Here is a 27,423-nt window from a genome sequence, read left to right on the forward strand (position 1 = left end):
AAATATATATATATATGTGCATAAACACATTCATATATGTATAATTTTAAAGTGGGTTCATTGACCAACCCGAGCCCGGCCAGGGCCCGAGCCAAACCCGAGTGCATCAAATTATAGGGCAGGCTAGGCTCGAGTTAGGAAAATTGAGCTTGACCTCAGGCTCGGGCCAGGGTCAGGCCTTAAGCCCAAATTTTAGGGTTGGGCCTAGGTTGACAATAAACCAGGCCCAACCCAGCCGACTTGCACCCCTATCTACAACATCAAATTGGCTTCAAATGAGTGGGAAGACAAACTTGTTTGGACTCCTACCCAGTCAGGTAGGTTCTTAGTTAAGATTGCCTACCTTCTTGTCTTAAAGCCTTTTATCCTTCTCCTTTCTCTACAAATAGATCTTCCCTTCCTAAGAATCTTGGAACCTTATCTGGCATCTTCCCATTTAGCCAAAAAATAAAATTTTCCTTTGGAGGTGCTGTGTTAATGGCTTAGCGGTGAAAGAAAAAAACTTATTTGAGAGGAAAATTTGCCAATATTCTTCACGCTTGAGATGTGGAAATGGTTCTAAATTCTCCATTCATGCTCTAGTTCTTAATTTGCAACAAATCAAGGTGTACTTGATTTGGTTCTAGATTGGGTTTAAAGGTTGATTTGGTTGACCCAAGTGTTGATTTTGGTAAATTATTGTAGTCCATCTCCATCTATGGAAAATTCCATTCATTAACAACCGCTAAAATGGCTTTATCTTAATGGTTGATTTGGAAGGATAGGAATATTTTTTTAGAGAAAATTCCCGATTGGTACCATGTACTTTGGGCCTAGTGATACTTTAATCCCCAAACTTTAAAATGTGACAATTCAGCATCTGAACTTTCAAAATGTTCCAATCTAGTACCTACCGTTAACCAGCCGTTAAGTGGCATTTAAAAAGACACAAATTCCTTTTGAGTGTCATCTAATTCTCTTTATGAACCATCTAAACATTGATAAAAAATGAATAATCTCAAATCCTTGTCTCTTCTATTCAATAAAGTTGGGGTCACATCCGAATGGACATTCTAGTGACTCCAACTTTCTTAAATAGAAGAGGCAAGGATTTGTGACTGTTCATTTTTTTATCAATGTTTGGATGGTTGATAAAGAGAATTAGATGACACTTGAAGGGCATTTTTGCCTTTTCAAATGCCACTTAGTGGTTGGTTAAGAGACTTATTAATAGTAGGTACTAGATTGGCATGTTTTAAAAGTTCAAGTACTGAATTGTCACGTTTTAAAGTTCGGGAAACGAAGTGGCACTAGGCCCAAAGTACATAATACTAATTACGAATTTCCCTACTTTTTACTTTGAAAATGTTGATCCTAATCCTTACTTAATCATTAATGATCTAAACGGGTTGATAATAGAGACATTTTGACATTGCCTCAAGCATTGTGAAGCTTCTTTGTTTTTTTTGGCTTGTGATTGCAATGGTGTTGTTTATTAGGTTGGAGGTGGTTATTGTTCAGCATCATCCTCCGTTTTAGCTGAAGCCTTATCTCTTTTTGAAGCTCTAAGAGTTGTTTTCTCCGGTCAAGATAACTTTATTTTTGAGCTTTCTTTAGGAGATTAACTGAGAATTGTCGGATTCAAATAAAATATTATCCAAATTGAAGTTCACAATCATAGCAAATAAAACAACCACAAACAAAACTTTTGCTTTAGCCACTAGAAGGGAGGAAGAACTAGAGATTCCACACCCAACTCCCCAACAAAAACCTTCAAAATCTTGGAAAACAAAACCAAATGCTGTCTTAGTTTCTTTTGCTTCTGAGCAGGTTGAGTGGGTTAGGAAGTATGAATTTATATTGGACTATGGCATGGCGGGCTATGTCATCCCTTGTATTCTTTTTTATCTTTTTTAATTAATAAAAATTTTACTGGCTACCTTGAAGTATTGTGCCTACTCCAATTTGGAATGTCTTTGGTATAGCTTCTGATTATTAAATAAATATTTGTATTTGATTTGTCTTCAAAATTGAGAAAAATACTTAATAAATCATTTATTGACAATTAGATACCATTAAGTATTACATCAGCGGAACAGTGAATAAATGTTTAATTATTGAGGGAAACGTTAAAATAAACCTTCAACGATTATCTGTTGATGTATACATAAATCAAAATCCACTTTTATGAATATCAATATAATTAGATAAATATAATAAAAAAATACTGATTTAACGATGATATACTAATATTTTAATAAACGATTATCACGAAATGTGTACAAAACAATACATACTCTAATTGACACGATGTGGACTTGTCAAGACTACTGTTGATTTGAAACACTACAATGTCCTTGAACGAATCCAATAGAACAAACATAATGTCGCAATTAAAACAGGGCTTGGGCATTCATGTCTCGTTACAGGCCCACATTGTACAACTTTTTCAGTGTGGAAGCCCATGAGATATAAACGTGATGGGTTCACAATTTGGAATGATCCAGTATTGAGTGAGAGAGTCAACAACGTTGCCACGTACTATTACTCATTCTGCAATCCAAAGGTTCCCCCACTCAGATGGACGGTTTGGGTTTGCCACTCTACCTGCAGATAAGACTCACTAGCGATAAATCGGACGGTTGGATGAGCCCATCACCAGGATTCACTTTGGCATCTCAACAATATTGTATACTTGACTTCAATGCATGATAGCGACGTCGCAGGTGTGACCATGTTCCCGTACACTAGAATCTCTAATTTGACACTCAAGCAAAAGTAAAGATTGATCAGAAGGATCAGATAATGTGTCTGATCCCATTAGATCAACCATTCAATCAAAGAAATGGCAGAAAGGTTTTGACGGTCCAGATACGATACTGTGTTGTTTTTGGAAAAGAAATCGAAATCATGTTCTAATAAAATAAGGGAAAATTGCACTTTACTTTGAGGGTAGGATCAAAAGTTTAGTTGTTTGAAAATTACTGCAGGGTCCGTTTGGTTTGTAGGAATAGAGGTTTGGAATCGGAATTGGAATGGACTATTCTGATTTCAATTGCTTGATTGGACAGAATTGGAATCCTATTCCTATTCTTGCTGGAATGGCATTCTCTCATTTGAGGGAATGGCCATTCCCTACTCCTCTCTTGGGAATGAAATCTCATTCCTACTGATTTTAATTCACATTCTCATTCTTGTCTGAACCAAACAGACTATGGGAATGGATCATTCCGATTCCGATTCTGATTTCGACTATGAAACAAACAGACCCTTAAATTTTCAGAAAAGTGTTAAGTTGGTCCCTGTTATTAATCAATCATTAGTTATATGTTGAAACTACCCTTCAAAAGAAGATATTGTTCATTGTCTTCTACCTTGAGACTAAACTAGTTATCTTCAAAGAAAAAGAGAGAAAAAAACATAAAATATGATAGATGGAAACAATAACTAAAGGCAAAGAAATAACCAAATAAGAATGTGTTTCGGATCTAAAGGTAGAAGACAATGACTTCATTAGTCTAGAGTCTCAAACACCTCAATTGATTCAGTCTCGAGGTAGAAGACAATGAACAGTGTCTTATTTTGAAAGGTAGTTTTGACATTTTCAATAGATAACTGGCCGTCGGTTAATGACAGGGACCAACTTGACACTTTTTGAAAGCTTAGGTGTTGTAGTGACACATTTAAGTTCAGGTACTAACTTGACACTACCCCCAAAGTTCAGAGTACTAAAGTGGAATTTTCCCATAAAACAAATACATCCACAATCAGTTTGGGCCGGGATGGATGGGTCGGATTAGCCTCTATGTTGGTCAGTAAAGGCTAGCCCCTAACCCTAGGTTGGCCAAGTTGGGGTTTTCCATGGACTAAACGGGTCAATGGTTCAACCATATGAGTTAACTAGCCTTTGACCAAATCAAGGTTTTTACCAAAAAGATAGGTTTAATCATCCGGTTCAAATGGTTTGAATGGTTCAATCCTTCGTATCAACACCAATTTGAAAATGTTGGTATAAAATGGATGACCCAGCAATGACCCGTAGCCTGACTTACCCAACCTGATTTCTTTTTGGGTCAGGTCAGGCCATCTTGGGGTTGGGTCTATTTGACTTCTAATTCGGGTTGCTAAATAGGGGACCTCGCCCGCATTTTTTTGGATTGGGTCAAATTGGGTTCTAGAGTTGAATCGACTCTTTGCCAGATCTAAAATAAACTGCACCTCACATCATGGTTTTTAAAAACCGAACCGGTCAGGGGTTCGGTTACCAGGTCGAATGATCCGATCATTTGAACCGAATGATCAGCCCGTTCTAAAAAAAATAAAAAAACGGTCAAAACCGTTTAAACGGTTCGAATGATTAATTGCCCGGGTCAACGGTTTACTGACCAAAATCAATGATTTTAGGGAAAACTGAAACCAATCACCTGACCGTCCTGATTTTTTCGATGCAACCATCCGGTCCGGTCCGATTTTGAAAACCATGCCTCACATCACAATCATCCGACAAAAATTCTTGAGCAACCAAAGTCCTCAAAGGATCTCATCTATTCACTATTCTTTAAATTAAGAGGAATAAAATAATGATATATTATGAGCTTGATTCCGTGTAAGTTCTCATATACTATTGTTAAGTAATATTTATAGCAATCCACTAATATAGAAGATGGAGCCATGATTGCATCACAGACTCAAAAGGAAATAAAATAAAAAGAAAATAAAATATTATATATATATACATTGAGAGACAAAAAGTAACATCCATGCATGTTAATGTCCTATCCAACCCTACATGAATTGGGCTTTTGAGGTTTGTTAACATTTTTAGGCTAGATCAGTCAAACACAACTCTCTTAGCCATTTGTAGACCTGATTATGGGCCGGGATTTGGGTTCGGCGTATGAATAATTTAAACTGTTTAGGGCTAGGCCCATTCAAATGTGTTAAAAACTAGGCCCAAGCCCTCTACCTATTTCTAAATGTTTTTAATTTGCTGGTGAGTGTAGAGGATTAAAGTCCAACCCACCCATCTAATATGAATTTCAACCCACTATAGCTGGATTAAGCAGATTATTTATTTTATGGTAAAACTTTGATGGGTATCCACCCTTGAACCAAAGAAAGAGAAAGGACCAAATGCAGCCCCTCGATCCGTTTTTTAGTCCTCCTCCATTGAATAAATTGGGATGCTTCAAATTATGCTAAATGTCTGTGTCCTTCCTTAGACCAATCTGATGAAAAACCCAACTGTAATGGTCCAATTTTCAACTGGACCAAAACCTAATTTAGTAATGTGCTTCCTTCCTTTTTTTTTTCTGTATATATACACATGTTGGTAGGGTAAGAATCTCCTCATTACAGAATTGGTCCTCACACCCACCTTACAACCTCGATGGTTTCACGTCTTGAATATCTCTGTACTGTACTTGTATGTTTTTATTCATATGGGCTAAACAGCCTATTTATTTTATGGCGAAACTTTGATGGCCATCCACCCTTTGAACCAAAGAAAGAGAAAGAACCAAATGCAGACCCTCCATCTGTTTTTTAGTCTTCCTCCATTGAATAAATTAGGATGTATAATCCATGTAAGTAGAGAAATGAATAGGGCTGCTCATCTGTAATGAAGTTCCATGATTAATGCTAGCTTTCTGAGTGTGCTTTTGGAAAAAGAAAATTAATGTTAAATGTTTGTGTCCTTCCTTAGACCAATATGATGAAAAACCCAACGTAATGGTCCAATTTTCAACTGGACTGAAAACCTAATTTAGTAATGTGCTTCCTTCCCTTTTCTTTTCCGTATATATATACACATATTGGTAGAGTAAGAATTTCCTCATTACAGACTTGGTCCTCACACCCACTTCACAGCCCCGATGGTTTTACATCTTGAACATATCTGTACTTGTATGTTTTATTAGATGTTTCAAATGGATAAATGATGTAAGGTGAGTGTGAGGACCAATTCTACTGGAAGGAGATCCAGATTGGTTGAATTAAATCCATCTCAAACAATCGTTAAGAAATTGGTTGAATAAATAAGAAGAGTTGTTATGAAATCAAGGTGAATAATAAAAGAGGTTGCACATTATGTGTACCACACTGTTGACCAACTTACTCTTCTCTTTAATTGATTGATTGACCAATGACCATACTGTTGGGTGGGCCTTCATATAGTAGTTACACTTGCACCATTTTTTTGTAAACCACAATGGATTTTCTCTCTTTCTTCTTCCCTTCTTTTTATTCTATTTTTGATGTCTGTGTTGGGAATCAGCGTGCACCATTAACCCTAATTGATACAGTTTGTGTTTCTGTTCTGAAGCCCACGCCCAGATACATTCACGAGTTTTGATAAAGGTTTTTCGTCTGAAGCTAGATTTACTTGCCTTACCACTAGTAGCTAATAGCTACCAGTCTACCACAGGCACTTAGGAAAGGCCCTAGACCATGGACCACAATGAGAAGTGTGCCTTAGCAAACTGGATTGAAGAGAGAGACCCAGTGGTCCAAATGATCACAAGAGACCCTTTCGGATTTGAATAGATTTGATCCAGTCCCAGCCCAAAGGAGTGGGGACACGACATTTCCTTGATTATTGGCGGGTACTTTGCGTCACTCATGAGTGTTGAAATGGCCAGGGTTTGCCCGCCATACATGGTTCAGTAAAACTAAAATCATTCGTTTCAAAAGGTTTGAGAGACCAGCCCGGGACATCTTGGCTCCAATTCTCCCTGAACCTGACCCCAGTGTTCAATTCTGAAATCTGAATCTGAGCTTTTGGGTCTCCAGAGTCCAGACTCCAGTGACTCCAGTCCATCCATCCCCAACATTTCGTAGACCGTACGGTCGGTAGAGTGAGCCACACGTTAGTTATTACAATTCCCCAATAATAAAACTGTCATTAGCTAATTAACCTACTTATGAGTTGTGACCCATTTATTAAGAGATAAAAAGAGCACATCCAATAATACCGGTTCTATATTCCTACTGTTAATTTAGCTTTTTTTTTCGAAGGAAAGGAGAGAGGAGGAGCAAATAGTAGAAATTTTCAGTGACAGTAGAAGAAGATTCGAAGAACAGAACGATACATTAGCAGTGGAAGAAAAACAATAAAAAAATAATAGTAATAGGAGAGAGAGAGAGAGAGATGGTGAGAGTGAAGAAGCAGCAGTTTCAAGTTTGAAGAAAGATGGAAAGAGTGGAAAAAGGTGGAGAGGTGGCAGCAGAAAAGCAGGAATTTTTGGGGATAAAGTTGAAACGCGGGATTTTGGTAGGGAAAAGAGGGGGCCCCTGTACTCCAGTACCCACATGGAAACTTGGAGATATACAGGATAACACCATTAAAGACCCCCTCACGTTGCCCCCCACTGTCTCTGCTAGAAAGCTTGCCGCTAACCTCTGGGATATTCAACAGCACCTCCCGCTTGCTAAAATGAGCAAGGGAGGTGTAAGGCTTCGCCAACACAAGGGCAAGGGTCTTGAGCTTCCTTTGCGTTTGGCCGATCCTTCTCACAGCCCTCCTGACCAGGTACACCACTATCTCATTCATCCGCTTCGATGTTCTGGGTTGCTCTGATAACCACTATTGTTCTTTTACTTTTCTTCTAAATTTTCTGTTCTTTTTAATTTATTTTCGGGATCTTTGGTTGATGGGTTTATTTGGGTTTTCGGGGTTTGCCCCTTTTGTGCTGGAAACAAAATGGAAGAATTTTTCTATGCCTTCTTCTTGACGGTATCCTGGTATCTTTTTCCTTCAATTGCATGTCGTTAGAGCTTGTTGGTTTTATGACTTCCCCGTATTTTGTTCAATGAACAAGAAGGTTTCTTGATATTTTGCTCAGTTATTTTTTATTATTAGTCCCCTCGTGGGTCCATTTGGATTTTCTTCTTTTTAGCTCCACCCATTGGTCTCTGACAATCACTTCCTAGGGTTTATATAGTTCATCTATTAATTTATTGTTTTTTAATTGTTGTTTCTGTCATTGTTGGTTTGACATTAAAAGCTGTTACGTTCCACAGAGAAGTATACAAGTTAATTTTATGTTTCATTTTAGGGAGGATTTTAATTCCACGTGGTTTTCTTATTTTGTTCTTTTATGATCCTTTTGACGTTTTCAGGAACTGATTCTTTATTCATCTTAGTGAATTTCTGTCAAGACAGGCTCTGGTACTGACCTTGATGCATAGTTGATCATACTAGAACTCACTGTTCATAGGAAAAGTAGAGGACTAGATCTGTAATAGTCTTCTTTTATGCAATTGGAAAAATAAAAAATTTAGCTTCTATTTTAGAAGAGGCAACCCTTAATCTTTTTATCCTTCATTTTGGTATTCGATCCTGCAGTGGCATATCAAATGTTTGTGATTTCTCAAGTTGTTCAGGTTGGCTAGAGTTAAAACTTAGTCTGGTTTTATTACGGACAAATGTATATGATGGGGCAGAGTTCTTTCCTCAACAAGTCTGATCCTCACATTAGTGAACACTGCTCACTGATGCCCAAATAGCAATATCACCTTATCATTCTAATCTACAGCATATATTTTGAAGGATAAAAGAACAAATTCTTGGTTGCATAGGCTTCAACCCCAACTGAACCAAATCAATCTTAAGACCAGCTTGGCATTTTCAGGCCTTGGGCGAATAAAGGCAGAGATATATATTATGTAAGACATTATAGGGAATCACTGTCTGCCTCATTTAAGGGAGGTAGTTACCTCAATGCCCCAAGGTTCAGAAATAATTACACTTGGCCTTGTTCAAACTTCATGATATTAAAAGACAAGGATGCATCTTATTCAGGGAACTTTACTCTTCTGATAATAAATTTTAAAACAAAACAGCTATTTTTACAATAGTTATAGTTGGCCTTACTCCAAGTGATTAGGAATCAGAATTACCATAAATCTTTAAAAATGGAAAAAAAAAATACTTGACTAAACCCAAGTCAGCAGTCAGCATGGCCCAAATCAATGTCGTTTTAGGGATGTTGTTGGGCTAGGCCTAGGTAGGATATGGGTTGCCATTGCTGGACTTGGGTTGGAATCCAAACATGCCCAGTTTACCATCCTCCTTGGAATCATTCATTTAGTGTGTGTGTGTGTGTTCATTTAGTGTGTGTGTGTGTGTGTGTGTGTTAAGGCTATGCATCATCCAAGAAGATAAAAAGGTTCATATAACTAATTTTTAGCTCATTTTTCATACAGCCAGCAAGTGCTAGTAGTTTGAGGAGGCGTGTTGCAGCATCACTAATGCAGCACCATCAGTCAATTGAGAGGAATGGCCATGCCTTACAGCCTCTATCTCCTGCAAGTTATAATAGTTCAATGGAGGTAAACATCCCTGAATGTTGTTTACTTTTATAAATATTGTCTTTTTAGTAAAAAAGAATAATAGGAAGGATGGCATGCAATGTAGAAATAATGTCTTTTTACCAGGGATCAGTTGTTCTGGTCTGTTTGTAATTTGTTTTTAGTTTGGGAGGGTGCACCTTGCACCTCTCTTTGAGCCTTGTACTACTTTGTTTTAATTCTCTAATGGAATTTCCTTATTACTGATAAAAAAAGGATGGCATGCAATGGTAAGCATACATATGGAGAAATACATACATACGCCTATACAAAATGTATGTACTGTGATATGACTGTATCCACTATTCATTCATTTACACAATTCACAAAAAGGATCCTTTCCTCTTTAATTGTGCTTTGAATTCCTTCTGTACACCTGCCCATTTCACCAAACACCTTGCAATTTTTTCCAATTAATCGCTCAGGTTCTACCCCACCTGATTTAAGATCCTGCTGTTACACTCCAACCAAATGGTCCACCATAAAGTCCCAGGGAGCATCTGTCATAACCTCCTTCCTCTTCTACTGAAAACCTTTGATGGTCAAGCAGCAATCATAGAGTACAGATCACCTGGCATAACCAAAACTACTTTGAACAGCTGCAGGAAATGACATCAAAAATGATACGACACTGAGCACCAAATCAAGAGATGAGCAGCATCTTCAACTTCAGCTTGGCAGAAGATTCACTGATTAACAGTTGCGAGACCCTGGAAACAAGGTGGCCTGTGGTAGGAATTCTGTTAAGAAATTTTTTTGATAAGCAGAATTCTGTAAAGAATTGCAGTCCACAGAAAAATTTTCACTTTCAGAGACCATCCAGCCTTCCAGATCCAAGACCATGAGACAGATTCAGCTGAGTTAGACACCTAAAGATTTGAAGAAATATCTGACTGAAAACCTGCCCAAGCCTTCTAAAGGCCACCACATACTATCCTGCCTTGAAGAGTCAATTTGAACCTGCTGCAGCATACTTAACAATCTGGAGAAGTCCTAGGTTTCCCAGTCATTTAAGTTTTGCCTCAGTTGAGGGCCTCAGACCACTTGGTCACCAGCATTTCATAGTAGTCTTTTCTTGAGGCTTCTTTGTCTTGAGAGTTGAGCCAGCAGATGTAAGGAAGGGAAGGTTTCCTTGAGAGGTTGATTCTGAAGCCATGTATCACTCCAAAGGCAATCTGATCACCTTCCCTGATTTAAAAATGGCATTACTCCATAACATCTAATTCAGCTTAGATATGCCTTTCCATATGCTGATCCCATTACCATAAGAAATCTGAGCCTAAGCAAATTTGGTTCCAAGTCACAAGACAGGTGCTTCTCACCATCCAAACCATCCCATAGAAATCTCTTCAGATTTTTTTTTCTAGAGATTGCAGAATTGAAGGAGGGGCTCAATAAAATGAAAAATAATAAAGTGGCTGGTTAGAGAGCACACTATTTATCAGAATGACCTTACCACTCTTAGAGAGATTTTGTCTTTTCCACCCAGCTAGCCTTCTAATGAATCTTTCTATTACTGGGGTCTACGGGTCCTTTGGTTTATATTTAGCTCTGAGTGGAATTAGGGGTGTCAATGGACCGGTTTTGGGTTGGACTCCGTCCAAATCAAAATCCATTTGGACGGACCAATAAGACTAATTGAATTTGAACAGATTGGACAGTCTCTGGACCGGTCCAAAATGGTCCAAAATATTCATTGGACTGGATTGGACCAGGTCCATTTGTAGTGGACTCACATTGGACTGGACTGGATTAGACCAAATCCAGTCCAATTGACACCCCTGAGTGGAATACCCACAAACTTCGATGGTAAATTATCTCTCCAACAGCCTAGGGTGATTGCCAACTCATCATCTTGTGGCACATCCCCTATAAATAACTTAATTTTCTTAGGTAACTATCTAAATTGCAGTGCGGCAAGAATGAGTGAGCTATAACTTTTTATTTTTCTTCTATTTCATTTTCTCCTATTGGGATCACTAATGATAGACTTGGAAGATCCTTGTGTTAGAAAATGTGCAACCATTTGGTTTAAAATTGATAATTTTTTCATACTTATAGAAAAACTGATAAAAGATAATTAAGCCATCTAAAGTGAGTTCTTGATAATGAAATGCTAGTTAATTCATCCTTGGCAAGTAGATGGCAGTTATTATTGATGAATGGCAATTCTAAGAGTGCCTTCTACAAAGTGCAATACTGGATAAAATTAGGAAATATGATTCAATGTTATCCAAAACTTACACCTTTGACTCCTATGCATTACTACGTTAAGAATACCTTAGTACAGCTACACCATCTAGTCAAGAAAACTCAAGTTAAATAAAAAAGGTGGAAAATGCAGGGAAAGCCTTGAACAAAACTACCAAAATGTTCCAATTCTTGCTGATCAAGAACCAAAAAAAAAAAAAAAATCCAGTTCTTGAGTCTCATGGAATCATGAAAGCAAGATTTTGGTAGTACATATAGCCATATAGGTCCTATAGGCATTGCAAGTTCCATTCTGTCTAAACTAATATCTCTGTTACAAGTATTAAATCGACTGCTTCACTAGGAGATGAGAGCTGGGGAGATTCTCAAGTTGTAATATTTTGTTGGACTATGCTGTCTATTAAGCATGCTAGGTGCAGTAGTCTAGTAATTTTTTTCTTATTCTTTTGCTCTTTATTTTTTTAATAGAGCAACAAAATCTTGCAATCTGTATACTTGAAAGATAGCAAAAAAACAATGAAAGAATAGTACTAGGATGAAGAGAGAAACCAGAGAGAGAAGAAAAATTGAAAGGGAGTCAAAAAATGAGTTAGGGGTGAGCATTATTCGGTTGTATTATATTATATATTGAAATACATAATTTATTATATATATTGTACTATAATATATGTTTTTTAATATATAATGCATATATGATATATAATATATATAATGTTGAATTTTGGTTTTGGTTATTTTGGTTTCGGTTTCAGTTTTCCATTTAAAATTTCGGTTTTAAAAATTTTGGTTTATTCAATTCAGTTTTTAACCAAATAAACCGTTTGCTCACCCCTAGATTTCATTATATAGTAGACACAATTACAATAAAGTGCCTAAAATACCCCTGCCACCATAATTTCTTAAGTGATGTGGTCCTGGTCTGTAACAACCTATAATTAAGTTATTAAACAACTAATTGGGCCTAATAAGAGATAGCACCCAGGCCTACTACCCAATAAATAATATAAACACAATAGCAGTCCAATAAATAATGTAAAAACAATAACAGCCCATAAATCTCAACACTCCCCCTCAAGTTGGGTGTAGATATTTGTTGTAATTCTGGTAGTGTGCTGCAGGGGTGTTTTAGTCCTTTCTTTATTCTTTTTTATTGTAAACTGTCGCCCTAAGTATATGTTAGCAATAGTAGCACCGCCAACTCATACTTTTGGTGGTTTCTTCAATTTTCTTCTCTTTCTTCTTCAAGCTGCATTTTAAAGGCAATATAAGGTAGACACACTTCACCAGATGTCACTCTTTCCCTGATAAAGTGCCTATCTACCTCTATGTGTTTGGTTCTGTCATATTGGATTGGGTTATGGGCAATGTTGATGGCGACCTGATTGTCACTGTGAACAGATCAATTAGCCCTAGATTAGTTCTAGGTTAGAAGAAGAAGAAGAAGAAGAAGAAGAAGAAGAAGAAGAAGAAGAAGAAGAAGAAAAGTAACTCCTCCCAGTCGACCCACTTTGTATTTATATTGTATAAGCAGAATTACAAAAGATAGTATTGTCCCTCATTAAGGATGGGACACAGAACTTAAACTTGAATAAAACAGACCATTCACTCTCTCAATTAGATAGACAAAGGACCAAAATACCCTTGTACTATCAACTCTAACACTCCCCCTCAAGCTAGAGAATATATGTCATATAGTCCCAGCTTGTCACATATGTAATCTACTCTGCCCCGAGACAGCCCCTTTGTAAATAGATCTGCCCACTGGTTTCCTGAACTTACATGAGCTGTAGTTATCACTCCATCGATCACTTTTTCTCTTACAAAGTGGCAGTCGACTTCAATATGCTTTGTTCTCTCATGGAAGACTGGATTAAAAGAAATGTGTACAACAACTTAATTATTACAGTATAACCTCATGGGTCTGTCAATTGAGAACCCCATTTCTTGTAACAAATTCTTCAGCCATACTAGTACACATGTAGTATGAGCCATAGCCCTGTACTCAACCTCTGCATTGCTCCTTGCTACCACTGTTTGTTTCTTGCTCTTCCAAGTTACTAGATTGCCACCAAGGAAGGTACAATATTGTGTAGTTTACCTTTTGTCTGACACAGATCCGGCCCAATCAACATCTGTATACCCTTCTATCTCAAGAGTTCCTCCACTTTTGTATAACAAACCACGGCCTGGAGCACCCTTCAAATATCTTACTATTCTTAGAACTGCTTCCCAATGTGGAACTCGAGGATGTTGCATAAACCGACTCACCATACTTACAACAAATGATATATCTGGCCGTGTGATAGTTAGATAGTACAATTTTCAAACCAACCCCCTGTACCTTCCAAGATCATCAAACTTTTCACCTGCATCAATACTCAACTTAGCATTCGATTTCATAGGTGTTTTGACTGGTTTGTCACCTAACAACCTTGTTTCTTCAAGTAAGTCAATGACTTATTTCCTTTGACACAAGTTAATTCCATGCCTTGACCTTGCAACTTCTATTCCCAAGAAGTATTTCAGCTTACCAAGATCCTTCGTGTGAAAGTGATCCCATAGGAAGTTTTTCAATCTGTCAATCCTATTGTTGTCACTGCTAGTTATGACAATATCATCCACATACCATTAGCAAGATTTTTCCATCTTTTGAGTCATGACTGAACACAGAATGATCTACTTGACATTGTTTCATCCCAAAGTTCTTCACTACTTCACTGAATCTACCAAACCACACACATGGAGATTGTCCCATAGATTGTCTTTTTAAGTCTACAAACTTTACCATCCTCTCCCTGAGCAACAAACCCTGGTGGTTGCTCCATATATACTTCCTTAATCAGATCACCATGCAAGAAGGCATTATTGATGTCTAGTTGCAAGAGAGGTCAATCATACATTACTGCTAATGAAATTAATACCCGAATGGAACCAATTTTAGCCATAGGAGAGAATGTCTCCGTATAGTCAACACCATATAACTGAGAATAACCATTGGCCACTAATTTGGCCTTTAATCGTTCCATATTGTTATCTGAAAGATACTTCATTGTGTAGACCCACTTACACCCAACAACATGCTTACCGGGAAGGAGAGTAGTAAGTTCTCATGTGCGGTTGTGATGTAAAGCAGACAATTCCTCTTCCATTGCTTGTCACCACCTTGGAGAGGTAAGGGCTTTCTGAATAGTCTTGGGACTAGAAAGAGGATAGCAAGGATATAAAATGGCGATGGGAAGCAGAAAGGTGAGCAACTGAAACGTAATGAGAATTAGGATGAGATGTACAACTGCATTTACCTTTCTACAATGCAATAGGAAGATCAAGGCCAGAAGGAGGAGGTGCAACCACAAGATCTGTCAACGAGGACTGAACTTTAGGAGGGGCTGGTGCTCTTCTGTGAGTATACACTTGTCTGATTGGTGGCCTCTTAGTATTAACCTGCACTGGAGAAGGTGGGAATGGAACAGGAACCACGAGAAGTGGATCCGCAATCGGAATAGGAAGTGGAACCACAAGAGTAGGAGAAGGAACCTCAGTACTCAAGAAAAATAGAACTGACTCAAAGAAAGGACATCTGAACACACAAAGGACCGATGAGAGCTAGGGTTATAACACTTATACCCTTTTTGGGTCTGGGAATATCCAAGGAAAATGCATTTGGTAGAACGTGCATCTAACTTGTTTAAACTAGGTCCTAAATTCTGAATAAAGCAAACACAACCAAAGACTCTAGGATGAGGGAACAGAGAAAGAGTAGGGAACAAGACTAAGAAAGGTGATTGACTTCCAAGGATGGACATGGGCATCCGATTAATGAGGAAACATGATATCAGAACAACATCACTTCAAAAACGCTTTGGGACATTCATATCAAGCATAATGGACTGAGTGGTTTCAAGTAAGTGTCAATTTTTCCATTCAGCCACTCCATTCTGTTGTGGGGTATGGAGCAAGAAGTTTGATGAATTATCCCATGGTGCTCTAAGTATTCCTGAAATGGTGTTGAGGTGTATTCTTTTGCATTATCTGAGCGAAGAATTTGAATATGAACTCCAAATTGGGTACGTATTTCAGCATAAACTTTTTGGAAAATAGAGAACAATTCACTTCGATCTTTCATAAGATAGAGCAATGTCACTACTTTATTTGTACCCCAAACATCTGAATGAACTAAAGAAAAAGGACTCAAGACACGACTATCAACTCTTGGACTAAAAGAGACTCTATAGTGTTTCCCAAGCTGACATGACTCATAATCCAAATATGGAAGATGACTTAAGGACAAAACCAACAACTTCAGAGCCTTGAGAGATGGATGACCAAGTCTGTAGTGCCATTTGGAGAGGAGTAAGAGATGACTGAAAGGCTATTGGTGGCCACCACCATCAAGATAATACAATCCACCTGCTTCATGCCCTCTACCAATCTTCATCCCCGTCTTGAGATCTTGAAACACACAAGAAGAGGGATAGAATGTTATAGAACAATTAAGTGACTTGGTTAGTCTACTAACAGACATAAGATTAAAGGGGAACTTAGGTACATATAAAACAGAGGATAAGGATAAGGAGGTCAGATCAACATCACCAACACCATAGATGGGAGAGGTAGAACTATTAACAAGAGTAATTCTTTGGGATGTAGAAGATGGGGAAAACAAAGAAAATATATCTGGAGTCCCAGACATATGATCCGAGGCTCCAGAGATAATGATCCAGTGTGAGGGTTTGGAAGCCAAGCAAGCCATACCTGAATGGGCAAGAGTAGCCGTATTCTGCTGAGAGGATGTCTAAAGGAACTTCTCATATACCTCATGTGCTACATTGACCATTTCCTTCCTAGAAGCACTAGTAGATATGGAGGGGGTCTGATTAGTCTATTGGTTTTCACTAACTGTACCACTGCCACTAGTCACAACATGATTGGCCCAAGTGTTGGGTGGACCATGTAAATCATAATAGTAATTAACAATATGTCCCTCTAATGGGTATTGTCTTGGTAAAGTTGATACACTCTAGTGGTATTATCTTGGCCATAATAGAGTTTCTTCGCATGGTCCCAGATTTCCTTAGCAGTATCAAGGAATATAAAATTTACACTAATTTTAGGTTCCATGCTATTCCACAACCAGGTTATAATTGAGCATCCTCTTGTTCTTAATCACTAAACCCTAGAGAATCAGAAGAGGGTTTCTCCTGTCTCACATGTTTCACCTTTTTCTTGGCTCTTAAAAATACTTCTATAGATTTACCCATGGCACATAGTTCTCACCATTTAATTTAATAGAGGTTATCTTAACATTTAGGTAATTAGGGGGAACCATAACACTAGACTTGTGTTCACTACTATCTCCCATATCTGATTTTTTTTCTTTCTTTACTCACTTGTATATCACACCAGAAAACCCTAATTCACTTTGTTATCCTCCATTTTCAGCACCACAAATTTCTTCAAATGCACATCACACACCTAATACTAGAGCTGTAATCAATCAGCCATCAAATCGAACACCTGTACTGCACACTACAAACCTGACCTGTACTCGACTGAACACTACACCACCCGAACCTGCTCTCTTCATACCATCAAATAGAGAGCTTCCTACCAATCACCACAAACAGCCACCGCACCACAAACCAGAGGCATGAAGGCTTCCTAAAGAGAAAAACGGTTACTCCTTTGCAGCCTTTCCCTTAATCTCCAAGGTATTCTTGAGAAATCTGCAAAAACCCTAGAGAAAATGGTGATAAAAACTGGGCAGATCTGAAAAAAAAAATAAATAAAAAAAACTGGGCAGATCTGAACTTGTTATATTCGCTCTGATACCATGTGAATAGATCGATTAACCCTAGATTAGTTCTAGGTACGAAGAAGAAGAAGAAGAAAGAGAGAAAGAGGAGACGAAAAGCCACTCCTCCCAGCCGACCCACTTTATTCTTTTTTATTGTAAACTGTCGCCCTAAGTATATGTTAGCAATAGTAGCACCGCCAGCTCATACTTTTGGTGGTTTCTTCAATTTTCTTCTCTTTCTTCTTCAAGCTGCATTTTAAAGGCAATATAAGGTAGACACACTTCACCAGATGTCACTCTTTCCCTGATAAAGTGCCTATCTACCTCTATGTGTTTGGTTCTGTCATATTGGATTGGGTTATGGGCAATGTTGATGGCGACCTGATTGTCACTGTGAACAGATCGATTAGCCATAGATTAGTTCTAGGTTAGAAGAAGAAGAAGAAGAAGAAGAAGAAGAAGAAGAAAAGTAACTCCTCCCAGTCGACCCACTTTGTATTTATATTGTACAAGTTGAATTACAAAAGACAGTATTGTCCCTCATTAAGGATGGCACACATAACTTAAACTTGAATAAAACAGAGTATTCATTCTCTCAATTAGATAGACGAAGGACCAAAACACCCTTGTACTGTTGACTCTAACAGTCACAATAAAGCCTAAGTGGCTTCTCCATATCAACACCATTCAGAGACACCATGTGTCATGGCTCTATATTGAGCCTCTTCCCTAGAACATGTCACAACAAACTTCTTCTTACTCCAAGACACCAAGTTCCCACCAACAAAAGTGCAAAAACCGGAAGTTGTCCTCCTATCATCTAATGAACCTACCTGGTCTGCATCATTATACACCTCCATCTTCATATGTCCATGATTTAACATATAATATCCCTAGGCTTGGATGCTTCTTAAGAGGTTCACCTCTTAATGTGCCCACCAGTCTTTGGTAGCCTGTAGCATCCTCAAGAGGTTCACCTCCAGTAGCACAAAACTACAATTCTAGTCAATGGGAGTATTTTATAAAGGCTCTATTTGGGAAGAGTACAAATTCTGGTTCAGTGCATATATGCACTCTGGTTCAGTTTTGCTGGTGTTTAGTAAGAATGCATTTATGTTCTAAAAGTGACAGCTTTCACAAATTTCAAGGCATGTTTGCATCCAAATTGAGATCCAAGTTTGCATCAAAAAATGGATTCAAACTTTGCATTCAAAGTTGGTCAATGCAAAAAATGGTAGATTCCAATCTAGCAATTCATGTTTACACCCATTACAACTAAAATTCGTTTGGCAAGAAAGTAAATTTATCAGTGCAAAATTAAACCAACTTTGAATGGGGCCAAAGGTGAGTTATGAGGCATCACTCAAGACAAAGAAAGGAACAAACAGAAAACTGATCCAAACTTCATACAAAAAACATAAGCTGTTACAGATATAAACTTTCCTAAAAATCTTTTCCAAACTTTTCTTTCTTGATTCCTTGAAACTCTGGAAGAAACAGGACCCAATCCACTATCCTTGCACCAATTATGCACACAATTTTTCTTTAGACTTCTGTTTGCCATAAAAAATATGTTTGTTCCTTTCTTTCCAAACTTCCCAACAAACCACAAATGACATGCAATTCCAGAAAACCTTTGCTTTCTTTCCTCCTCTGATGTGTGGCCATTGGTCAAAATGTCTTTAGGACCTAAGGTGACCACTGTTCCATTTGAACCAATTGGAAAAAGAAACCCCAGTCCCCAGATAAAACTTGTGAAGCCACAACCAACCAACAAGTGCACAATACTTTGAGCCTCAGACTCACAAAGAACACATCTGCTTGCCATAAAAAATATGTTTGTTCCTTTCTTTCCAAACTTCCCAACAAATCACAAATGGCACACGCAGCTCCAGAAAATCTTTGCTTTCCTTCTTCCTATATGTGGCCATTGGTCAACACTGTCTTTAGGGAGCTGAGGTGACACTGTTCCATTTGAACCAATTGGAAAAAGAAACCCCAGTCCCCATAAAACTTGTGAAGCCACAATCAACCAACAAGTGCACAATACTTGGAGCCTCTGACTCACAAAGAACAAATCTGCTTGCCAAAATGAAATCCCTTCTCTTTAAGTTGTTCTTGTGTGAGAATATACTTCCTCTTGTAACCACTGTTCCATTTGAACCACTTGGAAAAGAAACCCCAGTCCCCAAATAAAACTTGTGAAGCCACAATCAACCTACAAGTGCACAATACTTGGAGCCTCTGGCTCACAAAACAAATCTGCTTGCCAAAATGAAACCCTTTCTCTTTAAGTTGTTCCTGTGTGAAAATATACTTCTTTGGGATATGAAAATCCCATGTTCGGATCAAGCTACTTCAATAAATCAATACCTAGAAAATAACACAGATCTCCTAGGTCTTTTATTTCAAACTCCTACTATAAGAATCTCTTCTCTTAATAAATAATTTGTAGTCCAGCTGTGATTGTAAGTAGCCAATTATCAATACAGCCCCTCTGGACCTGTCAAACCACACCCAACTGTTTCAGCCCATAGATTCATTTCTTCAACCTACACACTTTGCCATCTTCCTTACATCATAGAAACTTGGAGGAAGATCATGTAAAGAAAATTATAAAATCACCCTAGGCAATTGTTTCATTCGTTCATCAAAGCTCCAAGAACCACCTATTTGTTAATGTTGTTCATTCATTCATCTTAATAAAAGATATTTTTAAATGACAATTATAATTACAAAATCATTTTTTTTTTGTAGGGATTAAGAATGTAAGACCCAAACATGGACTTATTTGGTCTTGCCTCAAGGGGCTTGGTACAAAGGCAGCTTGTAAAATTAGGATTGCAAAATGTTTAACATCACATTAGCTATTTGAAATAATGGATTGGGTAAAAAATAAGAGATTGAATTCCACCTTCCTAGCATTGGTCCCAAAAAAGAAAGATGCCTCCCATTCAAAGGACTTCAGACGAATCAGTTTGGTAAATAGCTTGTATAAGATAATTGCAAAGGTGATGCCATTGAGGTTAAAGCAAGTCTTGTCATCTATCATTGCACCAAATCAAGAAGCTTTTGTGAGTGGAAGACAAATTACTGATAAGATTCTAATTGTCAATGAGAGTGTGGAGAATTTCAAAAAGATTAGAAATAATAGAGTGATTTGCAAGTTGGACCTGGAAAAGGCTTATTATTTGGTGGATTGGTTTTTCTTGAAGAAAGTTATGATCAATTTTGGGTTTGGGGTAAGCTGGTGCAAATGGATCATGGCGTGTTTAGAATTGTCATTATTCTATGCTGGTAAATGGGACAATGATAGATTTCTTTCCAGCCATAAGGGGAATAAGACAAGGGGACCCACTCTCTCCCTTCTTATTCACATTAGTTGCAGATGTTTTAGGGAGACTGATTCATAGAGCGGATTCAAAGGATCTTTTAAGAGGATGGAGACTAGGAAGGGAGGAGACCCCCCTTACCCACTTACAGTTTGTAGATGACACGATTTTGTTCTGTGAAGGAGGAAACCTAAGGTGGATTAGGAACATGAAATTGGTGATACAACTCTTTGAAAAAATGTTCAATCTCAAGGTGAATTTTGAGAAAAGTTGTGTAGTGGGAGTGAATATGAGGGAGGGAGAGGTCAGGGAGTGTGCAGAGTTATTGGGTTGTGAAGTTTCAAGCTGGCCCTTGAATTATCTAGGATTGCCCTTGGGAGACAACCCAAAGAAAGAGAATTTTTGGAATACAGTGTTGGAAAGATTTGAGAAGAGACTTGTCTCCTGGAAAAAAGAATTTTCTTTCCCTTGGTGGAGGATTACACTAATTAGGGCTACCTTAGCCAATTTACCCATTTACTTCCTGTCATTGTTCAAAATCCCAGCTAAGGTGTCTAATAGATTGGAAAAGATGATGAGAGACTTTTTATGGGAGCTAGGAGAGGAGAAGAGGGACCACAAGGTGAGTTGGGAGGTGGTGACTAGGAGCAAAAACTTGGGTGGATTGGGGCTTGGGCATATCAAGAAAAGGAATGCGGCTCTTTTGGGGAAATGGTTATGGTGGAGGTTCTCTTTAGAGAAGGAGAAACTATGGGCTAAAATAGTGGCAAGCATTCATGGGTTGGAGGAAAACTGATGGAATTCTGGAATTCGGGCAAGGACTACAAGTGCATCACCTTGGAAAGCTATCCATGACTTGTTACCGGTTTTCTCCCCTCTTATTAGGTATGACTTAAATTCAGGCAATCTTATAAAATTTTGGGAACAGACCTGGGTGGAGAATGCCCCTCTGAAGGATCAGTTTCCATCCTTGTATGCCCTTTCTGACTTGAAAAATGAGCCAGTTTCTTCCTTCATTATCCTATCTTCTTCCAACTCCGGGACTGGGTGGAATTTGGGATTGAGGAGGGCTGTTAGAGATACAGACCTAAACAGCATCCCGAGTCTCCTAGGTCTTCTTGAAAATATTTTCTTGGACCCCCACAAAGGAAGACAGTAGAATTTGGACCCTCACCCCCACTAGCTCTTTCTCTTGTGCTTCTTTCTTCAATGTTTTAACTCAGCCAACCAGTCCCTTGGGCCTTCCTTTCCCTATCAAAGAGATTTGGTGCAGACAAATTCCTCCTAGGGTTGGTAGCTTTTGTTGGGAAGCATTTCTGGAAAGAATCAACACTAGTGATATGATCCAAAAGAAGAGACCCAAGACATGTTTATCCCCTCACAAGTGCTTTCTTTGTAAAGTTGATGGGGAGACTGTTTTTCACCTATTGGTGTCATGCCAGTTTGCAAAGACTATTTGGGAATGGGCTTCTTCCCTTTTTGCGTGTAATTGGACCCCTCCATCGAACCTGTAGAGCCTTTTTTCTTCTTTTTTCAGGTGGCATCTGAAAAGGGGTAGGACTATGTGGAGACGCCTAAGGGCTGCGGTATGCTGGTCTCTATGGGAAGAAAGAAACTCTAGGATTTTCTCCGAAGTAGAGAGAAGTGTTAAGGAAATGGGAGTGTTTCAGCCCTGTGCTCAGGTCCAATTGGGGTGGGTGATTCTCTTAGAGCCGAAATTTATGCAGTTATGGAAGGTGTCCAAAGAGCAAAGGAGATGGAATATAAAAAGACTTGTAATTGAAGGGGATTCGGAGGTGGTTGCAGGGTGGCTGAATAAAAACAGTACTGGATTATGGAATTACAACAATGAAAGGAGAAAGTTTATATGGCTGGTTAAAGACATGGAAATCAAGATCAGTTGGGTGAAGAGATTAGCTAACTCGTTTGCTGATGGGTTAGCTAAGCAAGGGGTGGCGAGGGAGTCTATGTTCTGGGCTCAGTTGTTATTTTAACTTCTATTCTTGGGAGCTCAAGCCTCAGTTGGGGAGATGAGAAAGTTTATCTCCTCCTTTGTAATTAATACTTCTGTAAAAAAAAAAAAAGAAAGAGATTGAAAGCTTCACGTGCTTGAATATATTTTATATATTATGCTTGATTTTATTTTTAAATTTTCATTTCGAATATGTTTTACATGTTATGTTTATGCATTTTAATTTGAGATAGTTGTTTTTTTTAACATTTATTTTAAAATTTAAGTTTATATTGTTAATTAATATTATTTTTTATTTTTTATTATTTTTTTGCACTTTTGCGCTTTGCGCATTTAAAACATTGGGAGAATTGAGAATCTGTAATAATTTTCTCCTTCATTGCGGCTTACTGAGCAAGATAGGTAAGGTTGTTCATGAAATGAATCAAACTGACCAAACCAATCTGATTTGAACCGATTTGGCCAGTTTTCAAATATTAATGATCAGTTTCGGTTAAAGAAAAGACAAAAGCCAAATAGTTGGATAAGTTCAGTTTATAAGTGTGCAAACTGACAAAACCGAACCGACCCGCCTTTAAAGTAAGAAATTCAAACAATGTCTGTTAACTGACCTATTAAAAGAACTAGCAATGCAAAACATCTTATCAATCTGGAGCATTAAATGTATGGTCCAGACATTAAATGTTGCGCTTTTTACTTTTTTAGGTTCTAACCTTTAACCTCTCTCGATGGATTTTAAAGTTCAAAAGTTAAAGAGAAAAAAGTTGGAATCAGTGAATAATAGAGCTGTAACCATACAAGTGCATCTAGCCATCTAGGCACTAGACAGGGAGTTATAGCTGGCAGTATTCATTTATTTAAAACCAATACGCTATAGGTAATTGCATTGACCAACTGAGAAACCGCCAAGCCAAGAACTGTATGTTTAGGTTGGTTTTCAGGTTATCTCATCTGGTTTCAGTTGATGAGAATATGAACCCAACGATGTCAGCTCAGTTGGGTAAATTATATACAACTGAACCAAACCTACCTGTGTACAGCCCTAAAGATAGGCATCAGGTTTTAAATTTCTTCCATATCCTCCAGATGACAGCTAAAATCCTACTTGAATGCATCATCATTGGTCATTTAAGGTGTTAGATGCATAGTGCCATATTCTTTGGACAATGACTCCCATTCCAGTCTTGGAGCATATTGAAGAAACAACTCTTCATGCAAACAATTTTGGCTCAGTTGACACAGTGATCAGCATAACTGGACCTTGTAGTTCTGTTGGTCATCCATTCTAGCATAACTTAAAGGGGCATGTTACATCATTTCTTAATTCTTGGGATTCCAAAGCTTATAGCAGTATTGTGTTTCTTTATTGACTCGCCTATTGTTGTTGCTCTTGTTTGATCAATCTATTCACTTGCTTCTTTTGTATTGTAGTTGTATGCTAGGGTTCCACCATTTTTTATCAATAAATGGCCTTTGACAATATGATGGAAAATGTCAATTCAAACTTTTCTTGTCTTGTAGGATTTCTGCCAAGATTTAAGTCTGTGCATTTCATTTCACAAGTATTGTTACCAAACCAAATATTATCTCACATATGTCCAGAGTTAGCCTATCAATTGTACTGCAATTTATTTATCCAGCTTATTATGGTTAGGAATTTCTCTGCATTTATACTAGACATGTAACTTAACATGCCTTTTTCCTCATAGGTAGCAGCTTATAATCCTGCTATCACTCCTACTAGTTCTTTGGACATTAAGGGAAGGATTGGGGAAACAGGTTATAGCCTTAAAACATCTACGGAGTTGCTAAAAGTATTGAACCGGATCTGGAGCCTGGAAGAACAGCATGCATCCAATATCTCATTAGTGAAAGCACTGAAAATTGAGCTGGACCATTCCCGGGCTCGGATCAAAGAGTTGCTACAAGAGCAACAAGCAGACCGATATGAAATGGATGATCTAATAAAGCAAGTAACAGAGGAAAAACTAATTAGAAAGAGCAAGGAGCAGGACCGAATCAAGGCTGCAGTTCAGTCGGTGAGGGACGAGCTAGAAGATGAAAGGAAGTTGAGAAAGCGGTCAGAGAGCCTGCACCGGAAGTTAGCTCGTGAGTTATCTGAGGTGAAATCTGGCTTCTCAAAAGCTCTGAAAGAACTAGAAAGAGAGAGGAAAGCTAGGACACTATTGGAAGACCTATGTGATGAATTTGCAAGGGGAATAGGAGATTATGATCAAGAGGTGCGAGCCTTGAAACATAAGTTTGAGAAGGATCATGGTGGTAGGGAAGAACATGATCGGTTGATACTTCATATCTCTGAGGCATGGCTTGATGAACGAATGCAGATGAAACTTGCTGAATCTCGGTCTGATTTTGTTGAAAAGAACACAATAGTGGATAAGTTAAGCTTTGAGATAGAGACCTTCCTTCAGGCTAAACGATCTGGAAGTTCCAAGAGTAATGACATCTCATTCTCAAAAGATAAAAAATGTTCCGTGCGTCGCCATTCCCTTGAGTCTATTTACTTTAACGAGGCTACCAGTCCACTTCAAGATGCAGGTGATGAGGAAGATTCTGTGGGTAGTGATTCACATTGCTTTGAACTAAACAAGAGTTTTAGTAACAAACAAAACAATGCGCACTCTAAACCAAATGCAGAAGAAGCTGGAGCAGATCATTTTGATGAAACAGCAAAATTTGATCCGGCTAAAAAGAAGTTTTGGTCCCATGAGAGGATCAAGGGTCGCAAACCATCAAGTTTGCAAGTTCAGTTTGAAGAACAAATGGCTTGGGCAGAGTCATGTAATGGAAACAAGACCTCCCTTAAGGATAGGGAGGCAGGAAAGGTGGGTGGAGAAGATGCAAACCCCGTTGAAATAAGTATTTCCCGGAAATCAGAAATTTGTGAGGCTACAGAAGATGGCAGTCAAGAAAGGAAGAGTAAACCAGATGGAATTCACGGATCTGACTCAAACCATGTGATTGATAACTTGATTAGAAGTCAGCCACTGATGGGGGGAGGGAAAATTCAATCTGAGAATGGTTGCAGGGAAGAATCTCACAGTCGATCTGCATGGAGGGGTCATGCTAGTCCAGTACAACAATGGATGTCTAGATTGACATCCCCGAATCTTGAGACATCTGAGTCTTCTTCAAAATGGCCACGAGGCTTGAAGGAGAATACCTTGAAAGCAAAGCTACTTGAAGCAAGGTTAGAGGGGCAGCACTCTCGCTTAAAAGCTTCCAAAGGTTCCTCTTAAGTTGAATGGTATAATCAGATCAGCTGAATTCCAGATTATTGTCATTGTGTATAGTAACCAAAGTACTCTTAAAACTTGAATGATGTAGTTATGCTTCTATTTATCTGGTATCTTTTTTCTTCTGTAATTTGGGGGTCTCCCTCTGTATATGAGAAATATATGGCTCTATCATGTGTGACACATCAAGTGGAAATGAAAGTGCAATGGAATTTGAATAACCACTAATAGGCTCCACAGTACATGACTACATGCTATGCTTTGATTCTTCAAAACTCTAACTTCTCCCTTGCTTGATTTATGGGTTTTGCAATTCTTACGGGTGAACCTTTTATTTTTCAACTCTTCTGTGGACTTTATATTCCTCTTGTTTCGTGTCTAACCAAGGTTTTTAAAACCGAACCGGACAACGAACTGTTCAGGGGTCCGGTTCCCAGGTCAAACGGTCTGACTGTTTGAACCGAACAGATGGTCCGTTCTGACAAAAGAAATAAAAAAATGGCCAAAAACTGCTAGATGGTTCGAACGGTTTGAATGGTTTAACTGCCCAGGTCAGCGGTTTGGTGGCCAAATCAACGGCTTTTGGCCAAAAAGACGGTTCTGGGGTGAAACGGGATTTCTCAGTTTTTCCAGTCCGACCGTTCGGTCCGGTCTGGTTGTAAAAACCATGTGTCTAACATGAAATGGCAAATATTTGACTCCATTTACCTAGCATCAATTACCTTTTCTGTGCAAGTAAAGCAGCAGTTTCACAATTAGTTTATGTTTAGACTCTTGTGAGACCTGAGACACCTTCATTTTTGGTAATAAGCTTCACTGTAATCGGTACTCATTATGTATTTCAAGTTTCATTTAATGTATAGAAGTAGGTTGACTAGTCTCTTGCGGATGGAATCAGTTGGGCTGTTTCATGCGACTTACAGTACTGAAAAATTACCTTGAATCCTAGGTTTTAGTCCAATCTAATGTCATCTTGTTTGCAAATTTGGGATGTTAGGTGATATATGATATCTCAGTTTTAATTTTGTCTTTATTGGAGAAGCCCATGCGTCCCAAGATTCATGCGTTGTCTCTTCATAAAAGAAGAGTAATAGTTGAAGAGGAAAGAATTTTCATTGCAGTAGAGAATACAAGAAATTCTGAACAGAGTTGATACAAACTTGTTTGATCGAACAGAATTCTAGGATATTTTCAACAGCTTCCCCAAATCCTCCTTAAAGTTTCAAACAAGTTTGGAAACCTCAGTGTTGTTGCACCCACTAAGTTTTTTCTTTGGTGAATTACCTACTAGGTTGGTTATTCACTAGGGTTATGTTTGGTTTGAAGGAAAAGGTAAGGAAACCTTTACAAGACATTTCCCTACTTTTTCCTTCAAACCATAAAAGAAACTCTAGTTTACCCTAAATAGTTACTTGGCTGTGTTTAGATCAGGGTGGATTTGGAGTTGGGGGCAAAACAGGAGCTGGAAATTCCAAAGTTCCCAGATTCCATACTTGTGCTATTCAATACCCGAGCAGAATTGGGCAATAA

At 38.3% G+C, this 27,423-nt stretch overlaps 1 protein-coding gene across 1 annotated transcript; it reads left to right on the plus strand.

Annotated features, from left to right (window-relative positions):
• Window positions 1-6,944: 6,944 nt before the first annotated feature.
• On the plus strand, window positions 6,945-26,115 carry LOC104593434 (uncharacterized protein At5g41620-like). Its single transcript, XM_010253264.3, has 3 exons — window positions 6,945-7,507; window positions 9,184-9,309; window positions 24,346-26,115. Exons 1-3 carry the CDS (start codon window positions 7,169-7,171, stop codon window positions 25,894-25,896), a joined length of 2,016 nt encoding a protein of 671 aa, XP_010251566.1. The 5' UTR covers window positions 6,945-7,168; the 3' UTR covers window positions 25,897-26,115.
• The last annotated feature ends 1,308 nt before the right edge of the window (window positions 26,116-27,423 follow it).

The sequence above is a fragment of the Nelumbo nucifera genome, chromosome 7 (genome assembly GCF_055504915.1).
Source record: "Nelumbo nucifera cultivar China Antique chromosome 7, China Antique-T2T, whole genome shotgun sequence".
Taxonomy (NCBI): Eukaryota; Viridiplantae; Streptophyta; class Magnoliopsida; order Proteales; family Nelumbonaceae; genus Nelumbo; species Nelumbo nucifera.

Bases quoted from the DNA above. Each gene is read 5' to 3' on its own strand.
- LOC104593434 (XM_010253264.3), top strand. From the start codon at position 7,169: ATGGAAAGAGTGGAAAAAGGTGGAGAGGTGGCAGCAGAAAAGCAGGAA. The intron at 7,508-9,183 runs GTACACCACTAT...TTTTTCATACAG, and splicing joins CTCACAGCCCTCCTGACCAG to CCAGCAAGTGCTAGTAGTTT. The intron at 9,310-24,345 runs GTAAACATCCCT...TTTTCCTCATAG, and splicing joins GTTATAATAGTTCAATGGAG to GTAGCAGCTTATAATCCTGC.